The sequence below is a fragment of the Geotrypetes seraphini genome, chromosome 2 (genome assembly GCF_902459505.1).
Source record: "Geotrypetes seraphini chromosome 2, aGeoSer1.1, whole genome shotgun sequence".
Classification (NCBI taxonomy): domain Eukaryota; kingdom Metazoa; phylum Chordata; class Amphibia; order Gymnophiona; family Dermophiidae; genus Geotrypetes; species Geotrypetes seraphini.
Genome location: NC_047085.1, coordinates 209,616,963 through 209,644,593, shown reverse-complemented (window position 1 = coordinate 209,644,593; position 27,631 = coordinate 209,616,963). Strand labels below are relative to the sequence as shown.

Below are 27,631 nucleotides of genomic sequence, written 5' to 3'. Positions count from 1 at the left end.
AGCACGGTCATCTTTAGGCGCATTTGGCGGTTTGTGGACCGGCAGGAGAGTGGCAGTGGTGGTTTCAAGCGGCAGCACTGGCATTTTCTCTCCTGTTAGTGGAGAGTGTCGGTTCCGGGGTGTGCAGCCGCTGTTACAAGATTTTAAAAAAGTGGAAGGGGAGAGGGAAAGGGGGCTACTTTGGAGGGAGGGGTGTGCTGGGAGGCCGACAGAGAGAAGGGGGCCAGAAGAGACAGAGAAATACAGGCAGGGGGCCAGCCAAGGACAGAGACAGGGGGCCAGGCAGAGAGACAGACAGAAAGAAAAACAGGGGGCCAGGCAGAGAGACAGAGAGAAAGCAAAACAGGGAGCCAGGCAGAAAGACAGAGAGACAGACAAACAAAAAATGGGGGCCAGGGAGAGAGACAGCCAGAAAGATAAATAGGGGGCCAGGCAGAAAGACAGACAGAAAGAAAGACAGCCATCCATACAGTGGCCAAGGAAAGAGAGAGAGATAGAAAGAAAGGCAGGGGTCAGACAAAAAGACAGAGAGACAGAAAAACAGGGGGCCAGGCAGAGAGAAGAAAAATAGGGAGCCAGGCAGAAAGACAGAGAGACAGACAAACAAAAACTGGGGGCCAGGGAGAGAGACAGCCAGAAAGATAAACAGGGGGCCAGGCAGAAAGACAGACAGAAAGAAAGACAGCCATCCACACAGCGGCCAAGGAAAGAGAGAGAGAAAGAAAGAATGACAGACAGACAGTGGGCCAGAAAGACAGACAGACAGCCAGCAGCCAAGGACAGAGAGAGAAAGAAAAAAAACTAGACAGATAGACAGCAGCCAAGGAGACAGAGAGAAAGAATGACAGACACAAAGTCAAACAAACAAGGAGCCAGAGAGACAGACAGAAAAGGAGAAAGACAAACAGACAAGGGGCCAGAGAGACAGATAGAAAAAAAGACAGACAGCCATCCAGACAGCGGCCAAGGAGAGAGAGAGAATGAAACAATGACAGACAGAAACACAATCAGACAGACAGATCTACTCTAGCACCCGTTAATGTAACGGGCTTAAAGACTAGTGAGACAATAACTTAGGGCATTGTGTTGTAAGCATTTAAGCTGTGGCACACTGATCTCAGGGCTGCGACTGGAGGGCACCCAGAAATGTGCAGATGTCAATGCAATGATGTCACACATTGACATCTGCACGTGCGCGGATGTCCTCCAGCCATGGCCCTGAGGGGTGAGGAGAAGGAGAAGGAGCAGAGGCGCCAGCCAGGAGAGGAACAGGTGCTGGTTGACTACAGGACGTGCCTCTCGCCACGAGAGGCACATTCTGTAAGCAGTCAGCCGGCGCCTCTCCTCCTTCCCAGCATCTCAGGGCACACCTGGAATCTGCTGGGGAACATAGTTTGCGATACACTGACTTAGGGGATAATATTCAGTCTGCGCCTGTAAGTTTCTCCCAGCCATGGGTTCAACTGATCCCATATTCAGTGCTTCCCTACCTGGGCAACTGGCAGGTTAAGAGCACATCAAAGGAGAGTGCTCTTGAGTCCACATGGACTTCTATTTGAGTGCTGGAGCTACTAGGGCTTGTGGTCAACAACTTGTACAACAACTGGAACAACTTGTCCAACAACTGGAATTCATTGGAGCCCTGCTAGATATGGTACAAGCTCAGGCCTACCTCATGCAGGTATGGACGTATGCACCTAAAGCATCACCATTCAGTCCACAGCAGCCAGCAGGTCACAGCTTGGCACACGGCCTGCATAGCAAGCTGCAACTACCACTAGACATTTGGTGAAGACCCTGTTAGCTGACACAAGGCCAAAGGGCAGTATGCAGTAATGAAAGTGTCATTTCTCCAAGCAAAACTGTAGATACTTCCTGTAACTGGGAAGTATCTAAATATGGATATAGGCATCCTTTAAGTCCAGAAAGCATAGCCAATCGTTCATCTAAATTATGGGGAGGATTCTAAGAAGACCATCGTGAACTTTTTCTTGACCAGATACTTGTTCAGGTCCCTAAGCTCTAGAGAATTACACGGGGCCAAAGTCTGTCCTGTTTCCGCCCTAACCCCACAAGTTTTGTCCCAGTCCTCGCAAACTCAGTATGATCCCATCCACACAAGCCTCAAACTGTTATGATTTTTTATTTAAACCATTTTATTAAAGTATAACAAGAAACAATATTCCAATAACTGTTATTTTATAAATCACAAACAATACAGAACAAGGATTTTTTTAAACTGTCTCCCTCGCTCCTCACAAATCTCTCTCTTTTTTCCCACTCCCTGTGCAGTAAGGGAGGGAGTGAGAGAGAGGAAAACATGTTGGACATAGGTGTAGAGGAGAAAGAAGAAAAATTGCTATGCAAGAGGTGAGAGGGGAGAGACGTTGCATCCAGGGGAATAGGAGTCAACTTTGGGGGTATTGAATTTATAACACAACAAATTTCCCCTCACCCAGGAAAGAAAAAACAAAAAACATCTAGTAGAAAATGATAGTGATAACCAGCCTGTATCTAAATGCCAAGAACAGGGGCAGGGAATGTAGACAAATTAAAAGCTAGGGCCTGGTCACTCTCTCTTTCAGCATCATACTCACTCTATCTCTCCTCCTCCTCCTTCCATTCATAGCACTTTTCTCCAACCAGTCCCTCTTTTCCCTCAGCCAATCTACACTACACACTAGCCCCTCAATTTTTTTTTCCTCTAATTTCATCTTCCCCTCCCTCTGTTCTTTTTAATTTTCTCCTCCTGCATAGATATAATTTGTTGCTTTATATTTGGGGGCAGAGAATTTAATTGCTCTTTGCCTGTTCTACTCCCTCAATCTTTTTAGCTTGTTCTGCTTCTTATATTCCCAGACTTCTACTTCCCTCCACTCCCAGCAAGGTCCAAAGCACTTGTCTCTAGCTAGTTGCTATTCCATGCCAATTTGATTCACCCATAACTTTACTGATTCGCACTTCTCACTCTCCTCTACAGGTGAAACTTCTTTTTATTTGTAGATTTAACTCATCTTCAATTTGTGACTTCCAACTGACTACAGGCTTGGATTATTTCCTTGCTCTGCTCTCCCTGGCTCCAGGCAGATTCCTGTTTTCTGGGATCGGTTCCTCATCCCCTTTTGCACTGCAGCACTTACTCTGGCAGATTCCAAGCCAATGACCACCTCTCTACTTTCAGAGTCCACATCAGTTTCTTTGTCACATGCTCACCCTGAACTTTGGAAGCCCAGCAAAGATCATAGTTTGAAACTTCAAAGATTACATGCTGAGTGAGAGAACATGTTCTAGCAGCCCAGGACATAGGAGCATGCACTCATACTACACCACTATGTTCTGGGCTGCCTGAAGGATATTGCTCCTATAGCCAAGGAACAACCATCCAGCTTAGGGAGCTGAGTTGAGACCTGGGAGTTGGTTGCAGAATTTTATCAAGAGCAAAAACGGGAGCAAGGATTCAGCAGTTTAGCAAGAAGAAAACCAAGGAGCCAAACCAGGAAACAGAGTTTGTGAGACAGCATGTCCCTTCTCCCCTACCCGACAATGGTCTCCTGCCATCTCTTTCTGCTGTTGCTGTGCTACTTCTTTAGGCTTACGTAGCCCAGTGCCCCCACCATTTCTATCAAACAATGGAAATAAGGTAATACCATTTTTTATTGTACTAACTCAATGCATTTTATGATGAGCTTTCAAGGTAACCCTTCTTCAGATCAGAAATAAGCAAATGTTGGCAAATATCAGTATATATAAAGGAAGACATGAAAGCATTTCAGGAATAGTTTCACAGGAAGAGGGAGGAGTGGGTTGGGTGAGCGGGGTGAGCAGGGGAAAATATTTTTAATTTTTGTGAGGAATGGAAACAGTGCTACAGTACGTTCCATTCTCCATCAGTTCAATCCCAGAACATAGACCTCTCAATATCAGAGCTGCCAAGAAAAGGTAAAATTATGTCCTTACCTGATAATTTTCATTCCTTTAGTGGAAATAATGAAATATTCTTCAGACCTTATACCTTTCCCTTGAATAAAAATTACTACCTTCCACCCTCTACTAAAATTCACCAGGAGGTTATGGAAGGAGCAATTATACAAGCCCCTTGAAAAAAAATATATCCGCGATCCTTGAAGAACCAACTACCGAATCTACAGAGAGAACCACATTATTGATCTCTTTTGTTGTCCAACAGGATTTGGACTCATTTATGAAGCAGTATTTTAGATGTTCAAAATCTTTGTTTTATGGTAAAAGGATATGGGCATATATGGATATTACTAAGTCCACACAGGAAAGGTGTAAACAGTTTTTATTATTAAGGCAGGAAATAATAGCTTTGGGTGCCTCTTTCCTGTTGGTATACCCCTGCAAGTGCATTCTAAAATATGCACAAGTTAAATATGTATTTTTCCTTCCTGATCAGCTAAAGTCCTTTCTGGAGCTGAAAAAGGTGGCCTAAAGTTTTTGACCCAGTGAAAATTAGTTAGCAAGCAAATTGCATTACAGCCTTTCTTTGGAAAATTTTTTTTACCTCTGTTATATGATTAAGAATATGTCTCCTTGTATTCTGGTTTACTCCCCCATTAGGTGGTGGTCTAAGGAAGCTTAACCAATTATGCCACAGAATTTGATTATATGAGGAACAATATTCATGCTGTATTTCTTGACAAGAAGTTTATTTTCTTGCATAAAATTTTTTGAAAGTTATAAATAAATTTTTTTTTTTTTTAAATTGACTCCTGAGAAAGGCACACAGGTGCCAAAACGTCAGCTGTGTAGAGCAGTGATCCCCAACCCTGTCCTGGTGGACCACCAGCCAGTCAGGTTTTCAGGATAGCCCTAATGAATATGCATGGGGCAAATCTACATGCCTGTTACCTCCATTATATGCAAATCTCTCTCATACATATTCATTAGGGCTAACCCAAAAACCAGACTGGCTGGTGGTCCTCCAGGACAGAGTTGGAAACCACTGGTGTAGAGTCAGTTGTTTGTTGTTTACAATAAAGTCCCAGTTGACACATCTCTTCCATCTCTACTTTCATTGTTTGGTTATTTTTTTTTGTTGTTGTTTTTTTTTTGGAGGGGGGCAGTGTCAAATTACCTTGACTTGATCAAAGTAACTGCTGGTGACCGCACAAGGAAATCAACAAAATCTCTATTGTGAAAAGCCCTACTCTACCTTAAGATCTTCAGCTTTCTTCAAGGGACAAAACAATGATGATTCAAGGCAGCAGCTACTTTCACCCTTCACTCTCCTACAAAATCACTAATACTACTTCTCACTGAAGTTATTCAGTTCATTTCAATGCATCCCTGCTTCTTTCTGCTCTTATCCTTTTCCTTTGACCTCTTGAACACAATTGTCATGTATCTGCTCATGTATTTGTCATCTCCCAACTACTATCCCATCTCTAGCCTTCCCTGCCTCACTAAAGTACCAGATAAAAGCATCCTTCCTCCATCATCAGTTTGAAGGCAATGGAAATCACCTAAACACAGAAAAATATAGCTCTTCTTTGAGGAATGCATGCTCTTTCTGCTGCTCGTTGTTCTTGCTCTTGCTCTCTCCTAGTTTAGCCTCAGCTTTTGCCTTTAGTAATTATATAATTAACCCAGCTACGGGATTACATTCAGTGCTATATTTGATGTTGGTGGCTTCTTCCTCTCTCTGTTCTGCTCTCACCTGTCTGATTATAGCTACTTTGTGTCTTGTGCTAAATCTCTTCTACACAAAAGCACTCTTCTCAAAGCCCCTGCCCTAATTTTTATCTACCTTTTCTGCTGGAACCACTTGATGCATTTGTCAGTGAGCTCTTATTTTATTCTGGGTTTTGTTTTCTTTTACAAACTGTAACACCTTCACACAGCACCCTTCTTCAGCTATGAACACAACTAAAATGATCAAATTTGAAGAGAGGAATTATGTCAACTTGAAAGCTGATACAGACGATCTTTTGTTGATTTAATGAAAGTTATAGCTTGCACAGAATCCAATTGCCTTTGGGACTAAAACAGCTACTAGAACTCTCCAACCTGTGCAGATGACATTAAACCATCTCTTGATTCAAATAGCCATACCACAATTCACAACTTTTACAATTACCTAGAAATGATAAATTGACTGACTGCAAGGCAGAAATCCTCTCCTAGGATTGATGAAAATTTTTATATTTTCTGTCCTCTTCGTGACAATGATAACACATAGGCCTGTCTGCATATCACCTTGAACCAGTATTCTCAAGTTTCTTATTTCCCTAGTATCTGTATGAGTTTTTGATAATCTTTGCAGCAATACAATATCTCTCTCTACCAAAATAGGCATTTAGGCTTTCAGTTGCATCATAGCTACTGTAACTCCTTTTTGTATGTTTTCAAATTACTACTCTCTTGTCTTCTGATATCACTTGAATAAATGTAAAACTAGGAACATTCAATGAATAAAAGAAAGATCACATCGATACCCTCTCTCCTTCCCTGTTTTAAAATGTTCCCATTGTCATATTCTAAGACTGAAATTCAATAATCACAGTCTACAGCAGGGGTGTCAAAGTCCCTCCTCGAGGGCCGGAATCCAGTCGGGTTTTCTGGATTTCCCCAATGAATATGCATTGAAAGCAGTGCATGCAAATAGATCTCATGCAGATTCATTGGGGAAATCCAGAAAACCCGACTGGATTCTGGCCCTCGAGGACCGACTTTGACACCTGTGGTCTACAGGAAAGTTCTCGCACTTAAGACTAGACTTACTATCATACTTCATAAGGGGTTTTCTTTTTTTTGTATTTTATTTTCAAATTTTTCATGTACAAACTATACATTACATATGGTTAACATGAGGGTTATTTTTGATCCATCTCTAGTACAAATATTTACGCCTACAGATAAACATATAACGCCTGTATGAATATCAGTGGCACCTTACTTACCTCTACTAATATTTTCAAGTAGAGGAGGATCTTAGGTTTTCAAAGACTGGTTCAGAAGTAAGATTAGGATCCTCTAAACCAGTGATTCCCAACCCTGTCCTGGAGGAACACCAGGCCAATCGGGTTTTCAGGCTAGCCCTAATGAATATGCATGAGAGAGATTTGCATATGATGGAAGTGATAGGCATGCAAATTTGCTTCATGCATATTCATTAGGGCTAGCCTGAAAACCCAATTGGCCTGGTGTTCCTCCAGGACAGGGTTGGGAACCACTGCTCTAAACATTACAAATCTAAACCCTAGTTTATTAGCTGCAGCTCAGCATGGATTACAGAGGTCAGTCCAGCTGATATTCTTCCAGACATCCAACATTGCCAGTCATGGCATAGCAGACTCTATCTGAACATTCCCAGGTGGTACCCCCCAAGCCTATCTGTGCTAACCCTGAATTAAGTTTTCTTGCTTACAGAATTGCATGATACATCCCTGCATATGCTTAAACCAACCCCAAAGTTCTCAGGGCCTTCAATCTCCTATTAAAAGGATCATTATTCAAAAGGACATTAAATATTACCCATTAGCAGGAAAACTAACAGTTAAATTAACCTGACATAGAACCTGCCAGTTTCTTAAAAGAATGCTTACTTCTTTTCCTGTACTGATACATCCATTGATCTCTGATATGATACCTCGAGTTAACATCTTGAACAAGATCATTCGTGTTCTTGGGTCTAACACCTTAAGGTAAATACAACACAGAGTTAGAAGACATGCAGTGTCTGCCACTTGTATGCATAATTTTACTGACTGAAGTCAAAAAACACAAAGAATGGCAATTCTAAATCAGGAGTTCCTCTTAGACTTCTGAAGATTTTTTTGGTAAATGTTTCTTCTGTTTAATAGCTCATTCCTGGAGTATGATCAGGAAATTTTACTGATGAGGTGGATATGTTTTTTTGTGGGGGGGGGGGGGTTTAACAAAGAAACATGTGCAATAGTAAAACTTTTGATCTGTAATATTAACAGTACATAATAGAATAATGAATTGCAAACAGAGAAAGCCTCGCCTTAGAATACCAAACGTACAGGAGACGTCCTTTCAACCAGAATACCAACAGTACAAGAGACGCTTTCAACCAAAAACAAAGTCTTTATTAATGCAAGAATACTTATTGTGAAGCTCAAAGTTTTCTCTCAGCTACCTGTCTGCACTGCTAAGTGCTCTCATAGTTACTGTCGTTTGAACAAATGTCCCTTGACGAAGGCGTCTATATACTGTGACAGGGAAGCTTGTGTCACGGCTAAAAAGGCTGCAAGCCCAGTCAAAAATACTGTTCTCAAACCTGCAGTCCCTAAAATATAGCCTGTACACCCTGCTAAAGGCCCTAGTTTAGTACAGGAAGAAAGGAAAGAGAAAAGGCAGGGGATTTTCCAGAAATTCAGGTAGAGAGGACAGAGAAAACACAGTCTAACCCCTATTTTTCCTTTCCTAGAGCTATGGAGAAACATAAGATCGACCCAGAGGAGTGGTGGAGTTAACCACAGAGTAGAGAGCTGCACGGGAACGGGGACAACGCGAATCCCGCGGGTTCCCCCTTCAGGTCGCGGGGATCCCGTGTGACGCCCCCTCGGGTCGCAGGGATTCCGTGGGGACGCCCCTTGTGGTCTTGGGGATCCTGCGGGATTCGATGCAACTCCAGCCGCAAGGCTCGTCTTCTTTTCCTACCTGCCCTGCAGCAGCACACATAGCCGACCGGAAGTCTTCCCTGATGTCAGCGCTGATGTTGGAGGGAGGGCTTAAGCAAAGCCCTCCTTCCCTCCGACGTCAGCGCTGTCATCATGGAATACTTCCGGTTGGCTATGTGTGCTGCTGCAGGGCAGGCAGGAAATAGAAGACAAACCTTGCGGCTCCAGCTACCTCCCAGAGCTCCATTTGGATGAGAAAGTTGCTGGCAGATGAGGGCTGGACACGAATGTGGGAGGCAAACGCAGGACACAGAAAGGGTCGAACGTGGGAGGCAAATGAGGGACAGAAGGAGGTCGAATATGGGAGGCAAACGTGGAACACAAAAGGGGGAAGGGAGTGCATTTTTGGACACAAGGCATGAACTTGGGAGAGAGGATGGAGGAAGGGAGGGAAAGAGTTGCTGAGGTGGGGGAGGAAATAGAAAGGGAGAATTGGGCGTGGGTGTGTCAGTGAGAAGGAAAGAGATGGTTGTGTACACGGGGAATGGAAGAAAGTTGAATTTTTGGTCATAGGGAGGGAGTGAGGTACAGATGGGAGGGAGAAATATTGTGGTGGAAAGGGAACAGTGGGACAGATTGAAATGGATGCAAGAGGGAAGAATGTTGGACATAATGGTGAAGGGAATGGAGGGAGAGATGTGGCATGGTGTTGGAGAGGGGTGATAGAAGGAGAAATGTTGGGCATAGGGCTGGTGGGCAGGGGTGAAAGATGAGAAAGGGATAAATGCTGGACCATGGTAGGAGGAACCAATGGACAGCAACAGAAGAATTTACAGAAGATGGGAAAGCGGAAAAAAGAAACTGGGACCAACTTAATGGAAAAATAAGTCTCCAGACAACAAAGGTAAAAAAAACAGAATTTATTGACTAAAATATGTTAGCTTTGGAAAATGTATATAGCAGATGTTTTTGTATTGTGTTCAAAAGAAAAGGAAATGCATTTCTGGTTTTATTTCTACAGTGTTGAAGTACTTGCTGTGACTGGTGGGGGATCCCCAAGCACTGCCAGCAGAGGACATCCTCTAGAGACGGCCAGAACTCCCTTCCACCAAGCACAGCAGTCGCTGGCAACATCCATGAGCCACTGAGGTGCCAGCATCTGTGACTCAGGGATGCTACTGCTGCCTGCCAAGCTTGGCAAAAGGGATCCCTGACCAACTGCAAAGGAAGTCCTTAGCTGACAGCTTGGGGGGTTCTCATCAGCTGAGTATTTATATTTTATATTTACATTAGAGGCTCTGGTAGAAATTCATTTACAAAGTATGTATTCTTCCCAATTAATATTTCCAAATTAATAAAGTGTTTTTGCTTATTTGTAAATGGGTCTCTACCAGAGCCTTTAATTCAGTAGCATAATTAAATGAAATAACTATTTCTGAAGTTTCTAGGGACGGGCGGGGATGGAGGGGATTCCTCATGGGGACGGGTAGGATTTCTGTCCTCACGCAACTCTCTACCACAGAGTCCTGTAGTCAGGTCAGCTAGAGAAAAGATTGCAAGTGAATAAATTAACTCCAGCTGATTCAAACAGGGGAAGGAGAGTGCAGCACACAGAGAGAAGCCCAAACACCTTTGCAAACCACCAGGAATGTGTGATTGCCCCAGGCCAACAAGCAGGGAGAGGATTACAGCAGCCAGCTAGGTACTGTGAATTCCTAGGGGAGCCTGAAGGGGTAGAGCTAGAGGTTCTTTCAGATGGAGAAGAACCTGGCCAGGAAACTTTCCCAAACACCCAGAGAGGGGGATGAGAGGTGGAGGATGGGAGGTGGAGAGTGAAGCAGGGGAATTTATGGAGACAGAAGACAACGACTATTGCCCCAGTGACACAGGGTGGGGTGGTGCAATGAGGCTGAAGCAGAGTTAAGTGTACCAGAGGAATGTATGGAAACCTGATTTAAAAGTTATAAGCTGTGACATTCCGCCATCTAAAGTAAAGATTGCACATAGAAGCCTGTGTTTAATTAATGCCATAGAAGCAGCAGGGCAGCAGAGCCTGTCCATTTGAACCAGGCTTAAAAGCCTTATTAGCAAGCAAGGTCCCTAGGTAACAAAAGCTCTAGGACTGTAGGGGCATTTGGGAGAGCCTGAACACCTGGATACAAAAGGGAGGCTTGCTTCCACACAGACTGCAGGGCAGGCTGTGAAAGTCCTTAGGGCAGGGGTGTCCAATGTCGGTCCTCGAGGGCCGCAATCCAGTCGGGTTTTCAGGATTTCCCCAATGAATATGCATGAGATCTATTAGCATACAATGAAAGCAGTGCATGCAAATAGACCTCATGTATATTCATTGGGGAAATCCTGAAAACCCGACTGGACTGCGGCCCTCGAGGACCGACATTGGACACCCCTGCCTTAGGGGGACAAATTGCTAATAATAAAAGTCAAAAGAAGAAGTTTTTTTCTTTTACTATGGTGTAGAGAAATGCTGGCACCTGAAGTGCCAGAGCTGGGCTGGCAAGGACTGTTGCATAAAGGGCACACTAGCATATTGAGGGACAGAGAAGTCCTATTTTGATTTTCTTTTTGCTTATAAAGTCCCTGAACTGTATTTCATATAACAAGACACTGGAATTATGTAAAGTGAACTGTGTGACCAGAGACTGTGAAAGGCAATTCTTTTGAGTTTAGATAATTTTTCTGTTGCCTACAATAAACCTGAAGTTTTGTTTATAAGAAAACCAGTGTCCGGGTTTTCCTTCTACCAACCACATAAAAGGCGCACTGAAAATCTTACCTGTGGTCTGAGCCGGGTTTTCCCACTTGTTTGAGGCCTGGCCCGGCCACAATACGCCAAAACCTGTTGGGACTGTATTCTTGCATTGATAAAGACTGTTTTTGGTCGAAAGGACATCTCCCTTGCCTTTCTGCTACACTGTTAGAATAATGAATTGCTCATTACTCTTAAAAGCACAACAGTCTCAATGCATATCTGCATACCATTGGGCTCTAGCTTCATTTAAACGCATTATGACAGTCACTGTTTCAGACATTTAATAGTTTTCAGTTTTGGGGCATATTTTGGGATAGTGAAGTCACATAATTCAACATATATGTTGAGCCCGAACTACTGAAACATCATCACATTATACATATACCAGTAATAGAAAGTCTAGCATATACACACAGCTCATGTCAACAATTGTATTGGCCTTCCAGCGATATAACTGAAACCTCTCACCAGCACACAATACGTAGCAATTCCAGATGCTCGACATGCCACAGTACTAGGGTTCAAGTTCTCTAGCCTGTCAATGAAAACCTTAACAACATTTGTAGAAAGTACCAGACTCACAGGATACAAGCCATATTCTGACAAATTCTCTCAACAATTCTGGTAGAGTCACATCCTATCTTTACCTCATACCATCAGTCTACCAATACAAAATCTTGTATATCTGATCACGAAAAAACATTTTTATAAGATCTCTGGGGCCCTGCATTATGAAACTTCCTCCAGATACATAGTCAGCAACCTATAAATGACAATTAGCATACTATGATGTTTCATCTCATGAGATATAAATGTCACGAATTTCATATTAAAAATAAAAGTAAAATAATGAAATCTAAGGATTTTTTTAATTCACTGTTTTAAAAAGTTTTCAAACTGATTTGCTGTAATTGGATAGCTTTATAGCAGGGATAAGTTTTGAGGGGCTCAATCTTAACAATACATCTCTATTTTTTTTATCTTGGGGAAACTTACATAGAAACAGTGGCCCTGTTCAACTAGCATTGGAATCTGATAGGGATTGGTTGTTGAAAATGTTTTTCAAATTTAAAGATATAGAATTTTTGAAGAATAAAATTAGAATGTATCCAGATGTATCTAGAGTAACCCAGAAAAAGAGGAAGCAATTCCTAATTCTCCGACCCCAGGTGTTAAAATTGGGGGCAACGTTTGTACTTAGATTTCCATGTAAATGTATAATTAATTTCCAGGGAACTAGATATGTGTTCTTAGAATCGTCACAATTGTCAAGATTTATTTCAGCCAAAGAGGTTTCTGCTGCTGTCAACCCTAACAACTTGCAACAAGAAGCCTCTTAATTAGTAGGGACCTAGGTGTGATTCAGGTCTACTCTTTGTTTACCCTAGAATGCTTAGAGAATTACAATTATACCGATTTTTTCCTAAGCTCACTCCTCAATATAGTGGACTAAATAACAGTACAATTAAAAATTTTATTTAATGATTTAAGTATATTTTACTTTTATCTAATTTGAAATGTAACTGTTAAAATGTTGATTTTTGTTGATTATGAAAATGAAAATTAATAAACATTAAAATGATAAAAAAAGAAACAGTGGCCCTAATTCCATAAAGTTTGCCTAAAGCTAGGTGCCTACCCTGGCGCGCCTAGCCAATGTGGGCACCTCACTTAATTGATAGACACCTCATAATTGCTGTTACTTGGACTTAACTAAAAGTTAGGCGCAGTTCTGTAAAAAGTAGGCACCTAGTCCAAAGTGCCTACCTGTTAGTGGGTGTGGTGTTTTTTAATTAGGCACCTGTGTTTTACTTAGGTGCATGCATTTAGGCCAAGAAAACCCTGGCATAAATATAGTCTGCCCAAAAGTTGGGATGCCTAGAAATGCCTAATACTGCTTAGGTGGTGCTAAACATGATTCTATACATTGCGTCTAGCTTTTCTAGAATCATGCTTAGTAGCACACTAGTCGACCACTATTTTTTTAGGAATCAGGGCCAGTATGTATTTGAACACAGAAATATCCTTAGCACTGCCTTTAATACTGAAGATCGTAAGGCTGTCTAACACATACTAAAGAAGTTGAGTCTAAGCAAATCCATCCGCTCTGGACAGATGAAAACGTGGCAATTTGGGGAAGACATGTGTGTTGGCTGAACAGGAAATTTTTTTTGATTTCATTTTTCTGCTTATTAAGAAATTTGATATTAACTTAATCTATGTTGTTTTACTTGAGGTTGGGGGCAATTCCTATGAATTTTTCTCTTTAGAATGTTTTGGTTGTAACTCACCCTGGGTCTATGTGAAGTACAAGTAAAATATACCAAACACTCACGTAAGAAATCAGAGGAACGCTATGGAAACATGGCCCTTAGGCTGTGAGCCCATTAGGACAGAGAAAGTATCTGCATATAATATAGGTAAACCGCTTTGGCTGTACCACAGAAAGGCTCTATATCAAATCCATGACCCTTTTACCTCTTCGTGTTGTATACGTTTACAAGTATTCTAGTAACGTACCTGTTCCACTGTAGCTCTGTCAGATTTATCTTTAATGCGATACCTGATAGGAAAACGGGAGGATTAGTGTTCCATGCAACATCAAGTGTTACAGGGCGATCATTCTTTCCATGCTGAAAGTCATAAACATGAGCCTGGAGTAACGAGTTACATCTGTTTTAGTTGCATCCCACCCAAAAAAAAGAACTAGATAGTAGAGAAAAACAAAAAGAGCTTCTCTAATACAAGAGTATATGATTGAATTGTTAGAGCTTAGATGGTCACAGCCAGGGTATATAGACCTAGAGGAAAATAAATATATTAAATGTCAACAGGGTTTACCATCCCTGCTTTCCTCAATCTCCCCAGACACATATGGGCAGAAATAATCTCCAGCAGCACTGAAAATCCCCCCAAGGACACTGGTTTCTTACATATAGAATAATGTCTTCCAGACAGAATATTATAGAAATAGACAAAGTATATTTAAAGCTCAGGGACAAAAGGGATCCAGCTTTGGACCTGAACTTACCAAAACACTGTGGGAATGTTTATTCCAGCATCATCCAGTACAACAGTACAAGCAATGATGATAATGAAATTTGCGAAGGGAGTTTGTATATTAGCTTATATGTCTAGCGAGTCTTATGAAAGATGTGATATTTTGATTATTAGATCATATGATTAATTAATTTATACATAGCTTTCCATTTCAAATGGGAAGGACTGTATTAACAAAACAAAGAACAAGTGGGGAAGGGACTGTACAGTACACATCAACCTATAGACCAATAACTATTTATTGAGCATAATCATAAAAACATGTCACATATGTAAAACACCAAGCGTTATTTAGAGTCTTTTATGCTTAAAAATTTGGACCCCTGGAGTTGGGCTTTTTAGCCTAGTCTTCTGGTACTTAAGTACTGAAAAGAAAGGTCTCTGCTCTGATGATTAAACCACTAATGATTACACTTGAATCCATTTCATCAGCCTTACCCTCTCTTTTACAAAGCCGCGCAGCAACAGCTCTGAAGCCCTTTAAATCTCTATGGGCTTCGGGGCTGTTACCACAGCGGCCCACGCTAAATGGCTTCATAAAAGAGGCCCTTAGTGTAACTAAACATTTTGAAATATCAAAAAGACTGGAAAAGGAGAAAACTGGTTTGTCATCTGAGAGAGTTGAAAAAGTGGAGCAAGTTTGGAACATCAAGGCACTGTGATTAATATATTTGCACAGGATAGATTGGAATTGATAAGAGAATATTAAGATCTTTGAACTGAGATTTATGAACTTTCCCAAGGTGTCTTTTGAACTACCTGGGGGAACACCTTGAAGAAGTACTGTATAGATATTGGAAGTTTTCTCCTGATTTTGTTTATAATTGAACCTTTTATATTATTTATTTATTTATTTTATAGTAGCATCTAAGATTTAATGATTTTGCTTTTTGTAAGCCGCCTTGAGCTTCTATTGGTTAAGCAGCCTATAAATGTATATGCTAAATTAAATAAATCCATACATTACAGCAAGGCTGGTAACTCTCAGCCCTAGCAATAAAGCACCCCCCCCCCCCAGTTCCAACAAGCAAAGAAACTAACATCAAAATGTACAAAAAAAAGAAAAGAAAGAAAACTCTGTCCCTTTTAGTTTAGCTCAACATGCCAATCTCTTACCATCATCATTACTCTAACCACCACCCAATGAGTTCCCAATCAACGCCTTTGGAAACACCCACCTATAGTATCTCTTTGTCTGTGATCTAGAATGTACTGTAACTCTTTTACACTACACCCGATTTAACTTGATTCAGTTGATATGTATTACCTTCTGTGATATGTATTATCTTCTGTGATATGTATTATCTTCTGTGATATGTATTATCTTCTGTGAAATTGAAGTATCACAATTCTTTACTGTTCCTGTAACTTACTCTTATCCTGAAATGTAATTCTACTGGAATTGCCCAGATATCTTCTATATTGTAATCTGCCTAGAACCGCAAGGCACAGGCGGAATAGAAATCCCTAATGTAATGTAATGTAATGTAATTACTTCACAAGTTCTTAGGCTTAGTGTTTTTCCCCTTTTTTGGGGGGTGGGGGGAGAGGGGAAAGGAGAACTTGTTTGTCTTGTTTTGGTAGTTTTATCTAGCTAGTTTTCTATATTCTTTCTATGTGATTGAAACACAGGACAGCTTTACATCCAACATTTCCCAAGTGACCACTGGAACTAATAAACATGTGATCAGTTTATCCCAACAGCTGCTTGAACTTTACAACGGAAATAATCTGCTGTATTCTGTTCTTTCACCAGAAATGTGGGGTCCTTTTTACTAGTTTACTTTGTCTTTTGAACACTTCTTTCTGCTTTAATTAAGGGAGAGCTCTTTTTGCTCAGTCTTTCATGCAAGTTGGGTTTTTTTTTTTTTTATGAAATTCAGTTCATTGTGCAAACTTTAGTACTGCGGGAAAATTCAGGCTGGCAGCTTTACGTTTTATAAACAGCGATATGCAAGTTTGTAAAGATGAATTGTAAAAAGGGGGGAGCACAAGCATTCAGATCTTGGGGTTGTATTTGTATCTTTTAAATTCACTAATGGGTGCATTTTAATTTCTGAATTGATTGCCAACTGCTGTAGTTAACTCCAAAAGCAAAAACCATCTGCTAGTCAAATGAACTAGCTACAGTGTTAGTCCCAAATGGGTGTGGTGTGTGAAACCTGTCAGATTTTACAAATCTGAATAAACCCATAATTTGTTGTCTTAAATGAAATAAACTGCTGACTCTTAAAAAAAAAAAACAAGTTCTTAGACAAATTGCCCAATCCTAACTCTCTTTCACCAGCCCTCCTGTGATCTCAAAGCAGCTATCAGAATTGGGGAAGGGATAGGGATGAAAGGGCAAAAAAATAAAAAGTAGATTAAGTAGAAAGATAAGCGGAAGCTAGAAAGCTAAGGAACTTGCATTCATAGCTTCAACAATCTAACTCAGGTGTGGGCAACCATTATACAAAAAGGGCCACATGACCATCAGTGCTGCAACATTACATAATGTCAGTACAGGAAGAACACAGAACTCCATAGACCTTCTATGATAAATAAGAAAGATTTAATTAAAAACAATTGAAATAAACTGCTACAGTGGCTATTTTGAAAATATTTGAGAAATGCAGTACTTAAAAATTGCCAAAACTCTAGTTACCGTATTTTCACGCATATAACGCGCGCGTTATACGCGTTTTTACCTACCGCGCATACCCCTCGCGCGTTATATGCGTGAGCGCGGTATACAAAAGTTTTAAAACATAGTTCCCACCCCGCCCGACGCCCGATTCACCCCCCCAGCAGGACCGCTCGCACCCCCACCCCGAACGACCGCTCGCACGCGCTCCCACCCGCACCCGCATCCACGATTGGAGCAAGAGGGAGCCCAAGCCCTCTTGCCCGGCCGACTCCCCGACGTCCGATACATCCCCCCCCCGGCAGGACCACTCGCACCCCCACCCCGAAGGACCGCCGACTTCCCGACAATATCGGGCCAGAAGGGAGCCCAAACCCTCCTGGCCAGACCGCTCGCACCCCCACCCCGAACGACCGCTCGCACGCGCTCCCACCCGACCCGCATCCACGATCGGAGCAAGAGGGAGCCCAAGCCCTCTTGCCCGGCCGACTCCCCGACGTCCGATACATCCCCCCCCCCCGGCAGGACCACTCGCACCCCCACCCCGAAGGACCGCCGACTTCCCGACAATATCGGGCCAGAAGGGAGCCCAAACCCTCCTGGCCACAGCGACCCCCTAACCCCACCCCGCACTACATTACGGGCAGGAGGGATCCCAGGCCCTCCTGCCCTCGACGCAAACCCCCCTCCCTCCAACGACCGCCCCCCCCCAAGAACCTCCGACCGCCCCCCCAGCCGACCCGCGACCCCCCTGGCGACCCCCACGACCCCCCCACCCCCCTTCCCCGTACCTTTGGTAGTTGGGCCAGAAGGGAGCCCAAACCCTCCTGGCCACGGCGACCCCCTAACCCCACCCCGCACTACATTACGGGCAGGAGGGATCCCAGGCCCTCCTGCCCTCGACGCAAACCCCCCTCCCCCCCAACGACCGCCCCCCCCAAGAACCTCCGACCGCCCCCCAGCCGACCCGCGATCCCCCTGGCGACCCCCACGACCCCCCACCCCCCTTCCCCGTACCTTTGGTAGTTGGCCGGACAGACGGGAGCCAAACCCGCCTGTCCGGCAGGCAGCCAACGAAGGAATGAGGCCGGATTGGCCCATCCATCCTAAAGCTCCGCCTACTGGTGGGGCCTAAGGCGCGTGGGCCAATCAGAATAGGCCCTGGAGCCTTAGGTCCCACCTGGGGGCGCGGCCTGAGGCACATGGGCCCAACCCGACCATGTGCCTCAGGCCGCGCCCCCAGGTGGGACCTAAGGCTCCAGGGCCTATTCTGATTGGCCCACGCGCCTTAGGCCCCACCAGTAGGCGGAGCTTTAGGATGGATGGGCCAATCCGGCCTCATTCCTTCGTTGGCTGCCTGCCGGACAGGCGGGTTTGGCTCCCGTCTGTCCGGCCAACTACCAAAGGTACGGGGAAGGGGGGTGGGGGGGTCGTGGGGGTCGCCAGGGGGGTCGCGGGTCGGCTGGGGGGGCGGTCGGAGGTTCTTGGGGGGGGCGGTCGTTGGGGGGGAGGGGGGTTTGCGTCGAGGGCAGGAGGGCCTGGGATCCCTCCTGCCCGTAATGTAGTGCGGGGTGGGGTTAGGGGGTCGCCGTGGCCAGGAGGGTTTGGGCTCCCTTCTGGCCCAACTACCAAAGGTACGGGGAAGGGGGGTGGGGGGTCGTGGGGGTCGCCAGGGGGGGCGCGGGTCGGCCGGGGGGCGGTCGGAGGTTCTTGGGGGGGGCGGTCGTTGGGGGGAGGGGGGTTTGCGTCGAGGGCAGGAGGGCCTGGGATCCCTCCTGCCCGTAATGTAGTGCGGGGTGGGGTTAGGGGGTCGCCGTGGCCAGGAGGATTTGGGCTCCCTCCTGGCCCGATATTGTTGGGGAGTCGGCGGTCCTTCGGGGGGGGGAGGGATGTATCGGACGTCGGGGGGGGCATCAGGCTTTCAGGATGGGGACAGACCTTCAAGGGGGGACAGTGCACGGAAGTCAGGGGGGGTGAACGGAGAGTCGGGACAGCGCACGGAAAGTCAGGGCGGGCGAAAGGAGCGTCGGGCAGCATGTGCGGTATACCCGTGAGCGCGGTATACCAAAGTTTTTGTACATATCATCGTGATTTCTGCGCGCTATACCCGTGTGCGCGTTTTATACGGGTGCGCGTTATTTGCGTGAAAATACAGTAATGATATTTTCTGTGTGCATTTCCCATGGTTTCGTGAACTGCATAAAATGTAATAGCAGGCCATAGGCAGCCCACTCCTGACCTGCTACTTTTTTAAATAAAATTTTGCAAAATTAATAAAAATCACTTTACTTACATATCTGCTTCTTTTTGCCTAGATTTTTCATTTACTTTATTCATAACAGAGTCAGCAATATTTAATTTATCTAAAAATAAAACGGAACCAAGGTAAGTTTTATATATAGACAAACTAGATTATCTCTATTCTTTATAGAAAGTATTATATTAACTGCTGATATGTGCACTGTGTTCATTTGGATTGAGAGAACAAGATAAGTGAATGCATATTTTTTCTAATTGCAATGCAATGAATTGAAGATTATAGCTGGACTGTATAAAAGAATCAGCTGATAAGGCATACCAAGATTGGTGGGTTACAAGTCTTCTATATTTACGATTTTCATTTTGGAAATTCAGATTTTGCTCAGTGAAGTTTTTTTCTGACATTTAACAAGAGACTTATGAAGTTGGTTGCTGCATAAGCCTTGAAGTCCTTTTGCTATACTGTTTAGTTTATGGTAAAATATTTGAGTTTAATAGTAGCTTTGATAGAAATTTGATTTTACATAAGACCTTACTACACATTCTTCTGAGCAGCTAATTTGTTTTCATTTTCAGTAGGAGACACTGCTCATTCTCCTTTAAATAGTTGGGTAATTCAAGACACCCATTATTATGGTGTCACCCAATTTTCTAACTTCCTTTGTCTGTTCATTCTGGCCAGGTAGACAGTGGTATGGCCCTACCAGTATTCTCTTTCCCTTCCTACATGCAATTTCTACCCATAAGTACTCCACATTTCTGTTTCTTGATGAATTGTTTATATTAGACTCAATTCCCGCTTTAACATATAGTGACACCCTCCCTCCAATTTGATCCACCCTATCATTCCAGGGTTTAATTTGTAGTGGATCAGCCTGGAATGCAGTTCCACCACTTATTTTCAGACTCCAGTGCAGCAAGAGCATTCTGCTTTATCTCCTCCCTTCTACCCAGCATGGCATGCCTGGAGCAAACCCAAAAAACAGTTGCTACTTCTAATCCAGTTGCTCCTGGACCACCCATGCCTCTCACAGCTCTACAGTTTCACCTTCATTTTATCTACAAATTAAGCCCTGATCATTGCAATATAAATTTGTACCTGGTAAAACAGTATCCCATTGGTTCTTTAAAGATTCTCAGATGCCTATTATATCTACTTTTTCTCATTTAGTGCTGTATACTCTAACTCTCCCAGCTTATTTTTTTAAGCTTCTAATATTTTTGTGGACATTTTTAAAGTTTGTTTTTAATTTTTATCTACAATCTATTTAGTAGTTGACAAAGATAATTTATAATCTTTACTCTGCTCTCCTCTTAGAGACTCCCGAGTTTTTCACCTTTATTGCAAGTTCTCAATCAGGATGCCCTGTCTTCCCTGTTTTCAGAGATACCTCACTTTGAATCATGCACTTCTAAGTAACTGTCAGCTTTCTCCCAGGTTCTAGCTTAAAAGCCATTTCTTTCCTTTTTAAAGGTTAGCACTAGCAGCCTGGTTCTATACATGCTGTGTGGCCATGCATGCTGATCAAACCTTTAAGCCAAAAATGAACTATGAGGTTCTTACCTATGCTAATCTTCTTTCTTGTAAATCCACGCTCTATTCCTGAACAAGTGGGTTATGCATCCCATGTCATGAAATGGCTTGTAAGAAACCTCATTTACATAATTTTTTCAGACCCTCCCCTCTTACCTCAGTATTGCCCTAAGGACTCTAGTTCATGCAAAACCAGACAGAGCTGTCCCTGCTGAGAACCTCTGCAACATGAAGATGTGAACTGTGTAAAAATACTGAATAGAAGAAAAATTAACCACAAGCAGAAAAGACTAGCTCCTACTGTCTCACTTGTAAGAAAGCAACTGGAGTCCTGAGGGCAGTACTGAGGTAAGAGGGGAGGGTCTGAAGAAATTATGTAAATGATGCTTACTACAAGCAGTCTCGTGGCATGGGATGCATAACCCACTTGTCCAGGAATAGAGTGGGATTGTACAAGAACAACATATTATAAGGAGCAAAGTCAGGTCTCCCTTTCCCAAATTGCCAACACAATCTCCTTACTAACCTTGAACACGTAGTTTCTGTTACATATCAGCCCAAAAAAGATTGAGTCACTCCTGCAGATACAAGACTTTTTTGGATAAGATTCTTGCATTTAAAGCAGGTAAACAGCAGTCCTGGCTGGGTAAATGTATTGGTGGAGCTATGTTGTCTTATGGTGCATTTCGAAAAGAAATTAAGTCAGCGCTATTTGATAAATTTATTTCCTAAATATGTGTACTATTGTTAGCAAAACTCTATAATGAGCATATTTAAGAAACTTGTATTTTAATTATTTGTATTCCATTGATTGTTCAGCCTTCTTCTGTGTAAACCACCTAGAAATCATTTGGTTATGGCAGTATAGAAGAATAAAGCTATGCTATGTTATGCTATAGAATGCTTCTTCCAAGTTTAGTAGCTACAAAAAGCACAAATTCAAACAAAATGTACTCCCACCACAAAAAAAAGGGAAATCTGGTTTTCTTCTATGGGCAGCACACCATTCTCCAGGGAAATAGAAGTGAAGCTATATAAAGTAGAGCCCTCTGCCTCAATAAAATATTAGATTCTTGCCTCTGCTAATTTTCTTTCTTGTAAATCAACACGCTATTCCTGGACAAGTGGGTTGTGAACCTATTCTCACCAGACAGGCTTATAGGGAGACATAAATATTCAGAGTCTTCAGCACCTACCCTCTTAGTACCGCCTCCCCGAGAATCAGTTTAGTAGAAAAGCAGACAGCAACATCTGGAAGGAAAAGAACAAAAAGGAGGGGAACGGGGAAATTCCCTGGCACGTTAGTCTATTCTGCTCAGAACATGAACATTAAATGATCATGAACAATCGTAAACAGGCAAAAACAACAGTAGAACCCAAACAAAACAGTGCTAATAGGAGACACAGCTGGCACCTATGAAAGAGATCGCCAACGACCCCACCAACGAAAAGGAAATGCCTCTGGTTGAATGAGCCCTCACCGAGGGGGCTTCTTCCCCACTGCAATGTAGGAAGACAAAATGACCATGTGAATTCATGTGGGCCGGTTGGCCCTGATAGGCAGGATCCACCAGAACAAACACATGGTCGGAGACCCAGAACTCATTCGTGACCTCCAGATACTGCAATAGAGTCCTGCACACATCCAGGGACCACAGAACCTGGTCCAACTCTCTCACACCAAAGGGTACAAAAGTTAGAGTCTAACTTCTTCGTTAACATAAAATGCCAAAACTACCTTAGGCAAAGAGACACCATAGTCTGTAATCCACAGGAACGGATCCGGCAAGACAGAGCCTGAATTTCAGAAACCGTGGGCCGAAGTAATAAGCCACCAGAAAAACTGCCTTGATGGTCAGATCCATATCAGAAGAATGCTCCATCAGCTCATAAGGCGGACGAGCCAGAGATCAGAGAACTAGATTAAGATTCCACATCATACAAGGCGTCCGAATATTTTCAGTGTACACTTTCTGTAGCCGGAGTGCACCTCTTAGAAAATGGCTTACATCTGGGTGAGAAGTCAAGGAGCTCCTCAGGGGCTCCGTTCCAAGACAGGAGAAACCGGCCAGCTGGAACCTAAGGGAAGTCACTGTAAGCCCTTTCCCCAACCTGTCATGAAGAAACTCCAAAATTCTGGGAATGGATTGAAGCGGAGGATCCGCCTGTCTCTGCATGCACCAGACCTGATAACATCTCCACGCCTTCACGTAAGCCGCCAGCGTGGACTTCAGCTTGCTGCGGAGAAAGGTAGAAATCACCGCCGAGTAGCCTTCGCTAAGGCCTTGCGCTCAAGAGTCAAGTTGTAAGACCAAAGCAGTCTGGATCCTAGAGCGCAATCGGACCCTGCGTGAGCAGACGAGGGTGACAAAGTAAGCTTGAGCCCCAGACTTTTTGGAAACAAACTAGGTCAGCGTACCACGGACATATCGGTCAATCGGGCACAAAAAGAATCATCCGACACGTGTGAGAAGCAATCCACCTCAGGGGCCAAGGAGGGAAGAAATACAGAAGACCCTCCTGCGGCCAGGGCTGCACCAGGGCATCCAAGCCTTCGCTTCCCCATTCGCGTTGGTGGCTGAAGAAGCAAACCACTTTCCTGTTGATCGCTGATGGCATGAAATCAAATGTCAGGAGACCCCACCGGAATACAATGCAGTCAAATGTTCTCTGGGACAGTGACCATTCCCCAGGATCCAGAGTGTTGGCTAAGATAGTCCATTTGGACGTTGTCCACACTGGCTACATGAGTCGTGGAGATTGCCAGAAGATGGCACTCCACCCAGTGAAACGACAGTTGAGCCTCCATGCTCAGGGAGGCACTTTTGGTGCCACCCTGTCAATCGATATAAACCACCGTTGTGGTACGGTTGGAGAAGACGTCGCGTGAAGCAAAGAGCCAGGCGAATCACCTGCAGTCCAGATGATTGATGGACCATTTCCGCTCAGTCTGAGACCACTGCCTCTGCACCAGACTGTGGTGACAAACCAATCCCCAGCCCAAAACGCTGTCATCTGTTGTCAGGATCACCCAGTCGGAGATCCGCAGGGGAAGGCCCTGGGCCAGCTTCCGGAGGCACAACCACCAGGCCATACTGGCCTGAGCCTCCGCTGTCCATGGGAGGCATATGTGTAGTTAGTAGAGAATGACACGGTAGCTGATACCCGCAGCTAGCCACCGGTAGTCGCGGGTAACCGTGGAGCGGTGAATGGCCTTATCTCCGCAGTTAAGAGAGGGAACCCGCGCGGTCACCAATCGCATGCAGCCCCCTCCCTTCCGATCGCCGCCGCATCTATTTCCCTCCCTCCCGCCCTTCGTGCCACGTTTTAATTCAATTTGGTCAAGCAGCCCAAGGCTGAAGTTGCGTGCGTTTGCAGAAGCATCTCCTCTGATGCAACTTCCGGTTCCGTAGGAGGAGAAGCTTTCACAGACACACGTGACTTCAGGTTCAGGCTGCTTGAACAATTTCAATTAAAATGCGCCACGAAAGTAAGGGGAAGGGAGGGAGATGCACGGACCACGCGAGGGGTACTGAAGGGTGGTGGAGAGAGGGAAGGGTATGGAAAGGAACAGACGGTAAAGGGGGGTGGAGAGGGGGTGAAAAAGAACAGATGCTGAAGGGGGGTGGAGGGGTGTGAAAAGGAAGAGACGCTGAAGCGGGGTGGAGGGAGAATGAAAAGGAACAGATGCTGAAGGGGGGGTGGAGGGAGGGTGGAAAGGAACAGATGCTGAAAGGGTGGAGGGGGTGAAAAGGAACAGACGCTGAAGGGGGGGTGGAGGGAGGGTGGAAAGGAACAGACGCTGAAGGGAAATGAGAAACAGAGTGGGGAGAAGACGCTAGAAGGGAAGACAGAGATGCCAGACTATAGGGGGAGCGGAGGGAAGAAGATGGATGCCAGACCAATGAGGGGAGGGGTGGGTAGGAGAGGCACAGTTACAGAGGAAATGGAAGAGGCAGAGAGAAGGCTGGCAGTGGATGGAAGGAACTGAATAAGAAGATGAGGAAAGCAGAAACCAAACAAAGGTAGAAAAAAAAAATTCTATTTATTTATTTATTTTTTGCTTTAGGATCAAGTAGTATATTAGTTGTGTTGATAAAAATGTATAAACAAAGCCCTGCCAGCTGAACATCTCTTTCTCTAGTTCAGCAGCCAGAACTTTGATTTATAAAATGACCACTGTACAAAATATTGTTTCTTTTATACATTAAGAAAATAGGTTCAGCATAAAACTATTCAAGGCTAGTGTGGATGGGATCAGATGGTTTGCGGGAACGGGGACCGAGCTCGTGGGGATAGGAAGTGGACAAATTTTCCCCCGTGTCATTGTCTAGTAGTGAATCCCTCTGTGGTCTCCAGCGTGAAATTAAAACATTCTGTAATGGGCATATGTGGGCCCTAGCCCAAGGAATGACATCTGTCATTGATACCATGGACCCCAGGACCTGACGATACTGCCATGCAGTAGGAGTCATAGCAGTCAGCAACTCCCTGGTGTTACCCAGTCTGTGGAGCATTTCTATGGAACACTTATTTAGCTAAAACAATGGCTGAGTATCCCAAGTTTTGCTCCGGAATGTGTTCAATGGTCGCAAGGTCCAGCACCTTTTTACCGTGGCCACCACTTTGACAACCTTTCCAGACAGCCTGCAGGAGAGTCCAAGAAAATCTCTGCGAGAGGACAGTGGAACTTCAATTTGCAGCCATCCTGAAGAACCTCCAAGACCCAATGGTCCAAGATGATGGCCCGCTATTCTGCCAGGAAACCGAGAGTCGCCCTCCAATCCACAGAGTAGCAGCCAAAGGCCTAGCATCAGAATTGTTTCTTGGATGCTGCCTCCAGACAGCTCCTGGATGCCAGCTGGCATTGAAAACCCCCAAACCACGGCCTGGCAGTCTGAGAAGAATGTGAACCCGAGGAGCCTCAGTAGAATGGGACGAAAGCTATGGTGCCCCGAACCCCTCAGGTGCCAGAGTTTGCTATCTGGCAATGCCTTAGACTTATGGTCCTGCGATAAGGTCATCCAGACTTTTACTGAACAGCAACTGCCCTTGGAAGGGCAACTTACTCAGGATCGCCCGGGAGGACAAGTCCTCAGACCACTACCGGATCTATAACATCTGACACGCAGAAATAGAATAGGCCGACAGCTTGCTAAATACCTTGAAAATGCTATATAATCCACCCATGAAATTAAGAAGGGGAGATCCTGGAGCACTACAGTATCAGGATCATGGTGAAACTTAGAATGGCAAGCTCTAGCCACAAAAGAAGAGGTGGCAGCTGCCCAAAGGCCCAAAAAGAATTAAAAAGGCGCTTAAGGACAAAGTCCAGTCGATGGTACTGAGCATCCTTCAGGACGGCACCTCCATCACTCGGAAGAGAAGTGTGCTTAGTCACCTCAGCCACCGAGAAATTGACCCTCAGAGATGCAAAACGCTGATTAAAAGCATCAGCCATAGGATAGAGCCAGGACATGGCCCAAGCACATTTTAAGGGACCCTCAGGAGCTTCACAGATATCTATGAGCATATCAGCAATAGCCGGATGGTCTGGAAAGGATGCAGAGTATGGCCTCTTGTTATCCATCAGTGAGCTATCTGCAGCAGCAGCGGAAGGACCCGTGTCCAGCTATAATTCCCTAAGGGAGTCAGATATCAAATCAACCAAGTTTGCGGGTTTAAAAAATCTCCGCTGAGTGTAATAATAACACCGCCCTTAGGTGCTCAGGAATAATGATAATTGTACAAATATTTCCAGTCACATATTGTTTATTAAAATTTAACAGAAATCTTGATTCAAAAGGCATTTGTACAATGGAGCCATATATAGTCAGGGGTGTCAAAGTGCATCCTTCCTGAACAATATGAACTCAGAGAACTCTTCCACTAGGTTCACTTATATACTTTCGCAGTGACCAGTACGACATCACTCCTCATCAACCAATCAGCCAACAGAGGCTGGTTTTATGTATTTGAACAAAGACATGCCTTTTAGCTCTTAGAGATACCAGGTTTAAAGAAAAGTTTTATAAATTATATTTTTGTTATAATATACCCCAAAGCAAACACCCTTCTCTAAAAATTTAAATCCACACATCTTTCTGACTGTTCAGAATAGAGAATGACACGGTGGCGGTTTACCCGCGGCTACTGCGTTTAGCCGCAGGTAACCCGCCAAAAACGGGGAATGAAAATTAGCAGCCTCTGCGGGGACAGGGGACAAGGCCATCACCGCCCCGTGGAGCGGTGAATGGTCTTGTCATCGCAGTGAGGCATAAAGGATCGTGCAGTTCCCGCAGCCCCCACTCGCCCACCCGCACGCCGGCTCGATCGTTTAACCAGCTTCCTCTCTCCACCTCACCTTAGTTTGCCGGCTTTCTTTTTCGGCGACCGGAACGCTTTCAAAAGAGCCGCGCATGCGCGGCTGCTCAGTATTCAATCTTCTGCTCTGACCCAATGGAAACAGGAAGTTGCAGCAGAACAGAAGATTGAACTTTGAGCAGCCGCGCATGCGCGGCTCTTTGAAAGCGTGCCGGTCGCCGCAAAAGAAAACCAGCAAACTAAGGAGAGCTGGAGAGCAGTAGCGTACCAAGGGGGGGGGGGGGGGGGGCGGGAGGGGCGAAAAAGGTAATGGCGCCAGGCCTTGGAGCACCGAGGCAGACCGCTTCTCCCCCCTCCTAGCCGAACCCCCGCTGACCCTCCTATCTCTCCCCCCTCCAAGTGAACCTTTCCGACCCTCCCAGCGAAAGCAGCAAACCTCCCTTCAGTAGCGT

General features: G+C 44.5%; 1 protein-coding gene across 2 annotated transcripts in view; it reads right to left on the bottom strand.

Moving 5' to 3' along the window:
• Positions 1–27,631, bottom strand: part of RIOK1 (RIO kinase 1) — a 96,621-nt gene that overhangs the window by 45,857 nt on the left and 23,133 nt on the right. For both annotated transcript variants that reach the window (XM_033934847.1, XM_033934848.1), the window contains 3 exons: positions 19,356–19,425; positions 13,900–13,942; positions 7,569–7,661 (listed from right to left, as the gene is read on the bottom strand). In XM_033934847.1, coding sequence (XP_033790738.1) covers positions 7,569–7,661; positions 13,900–13,942; positions 19,356–19,425 — 206 coding nt within the window. The remainder of the gene's footprint in view (positions 1–7,568; positions 7,662–13,899; positions 13,943–19,355; positions 19,426–27,631) is intronic.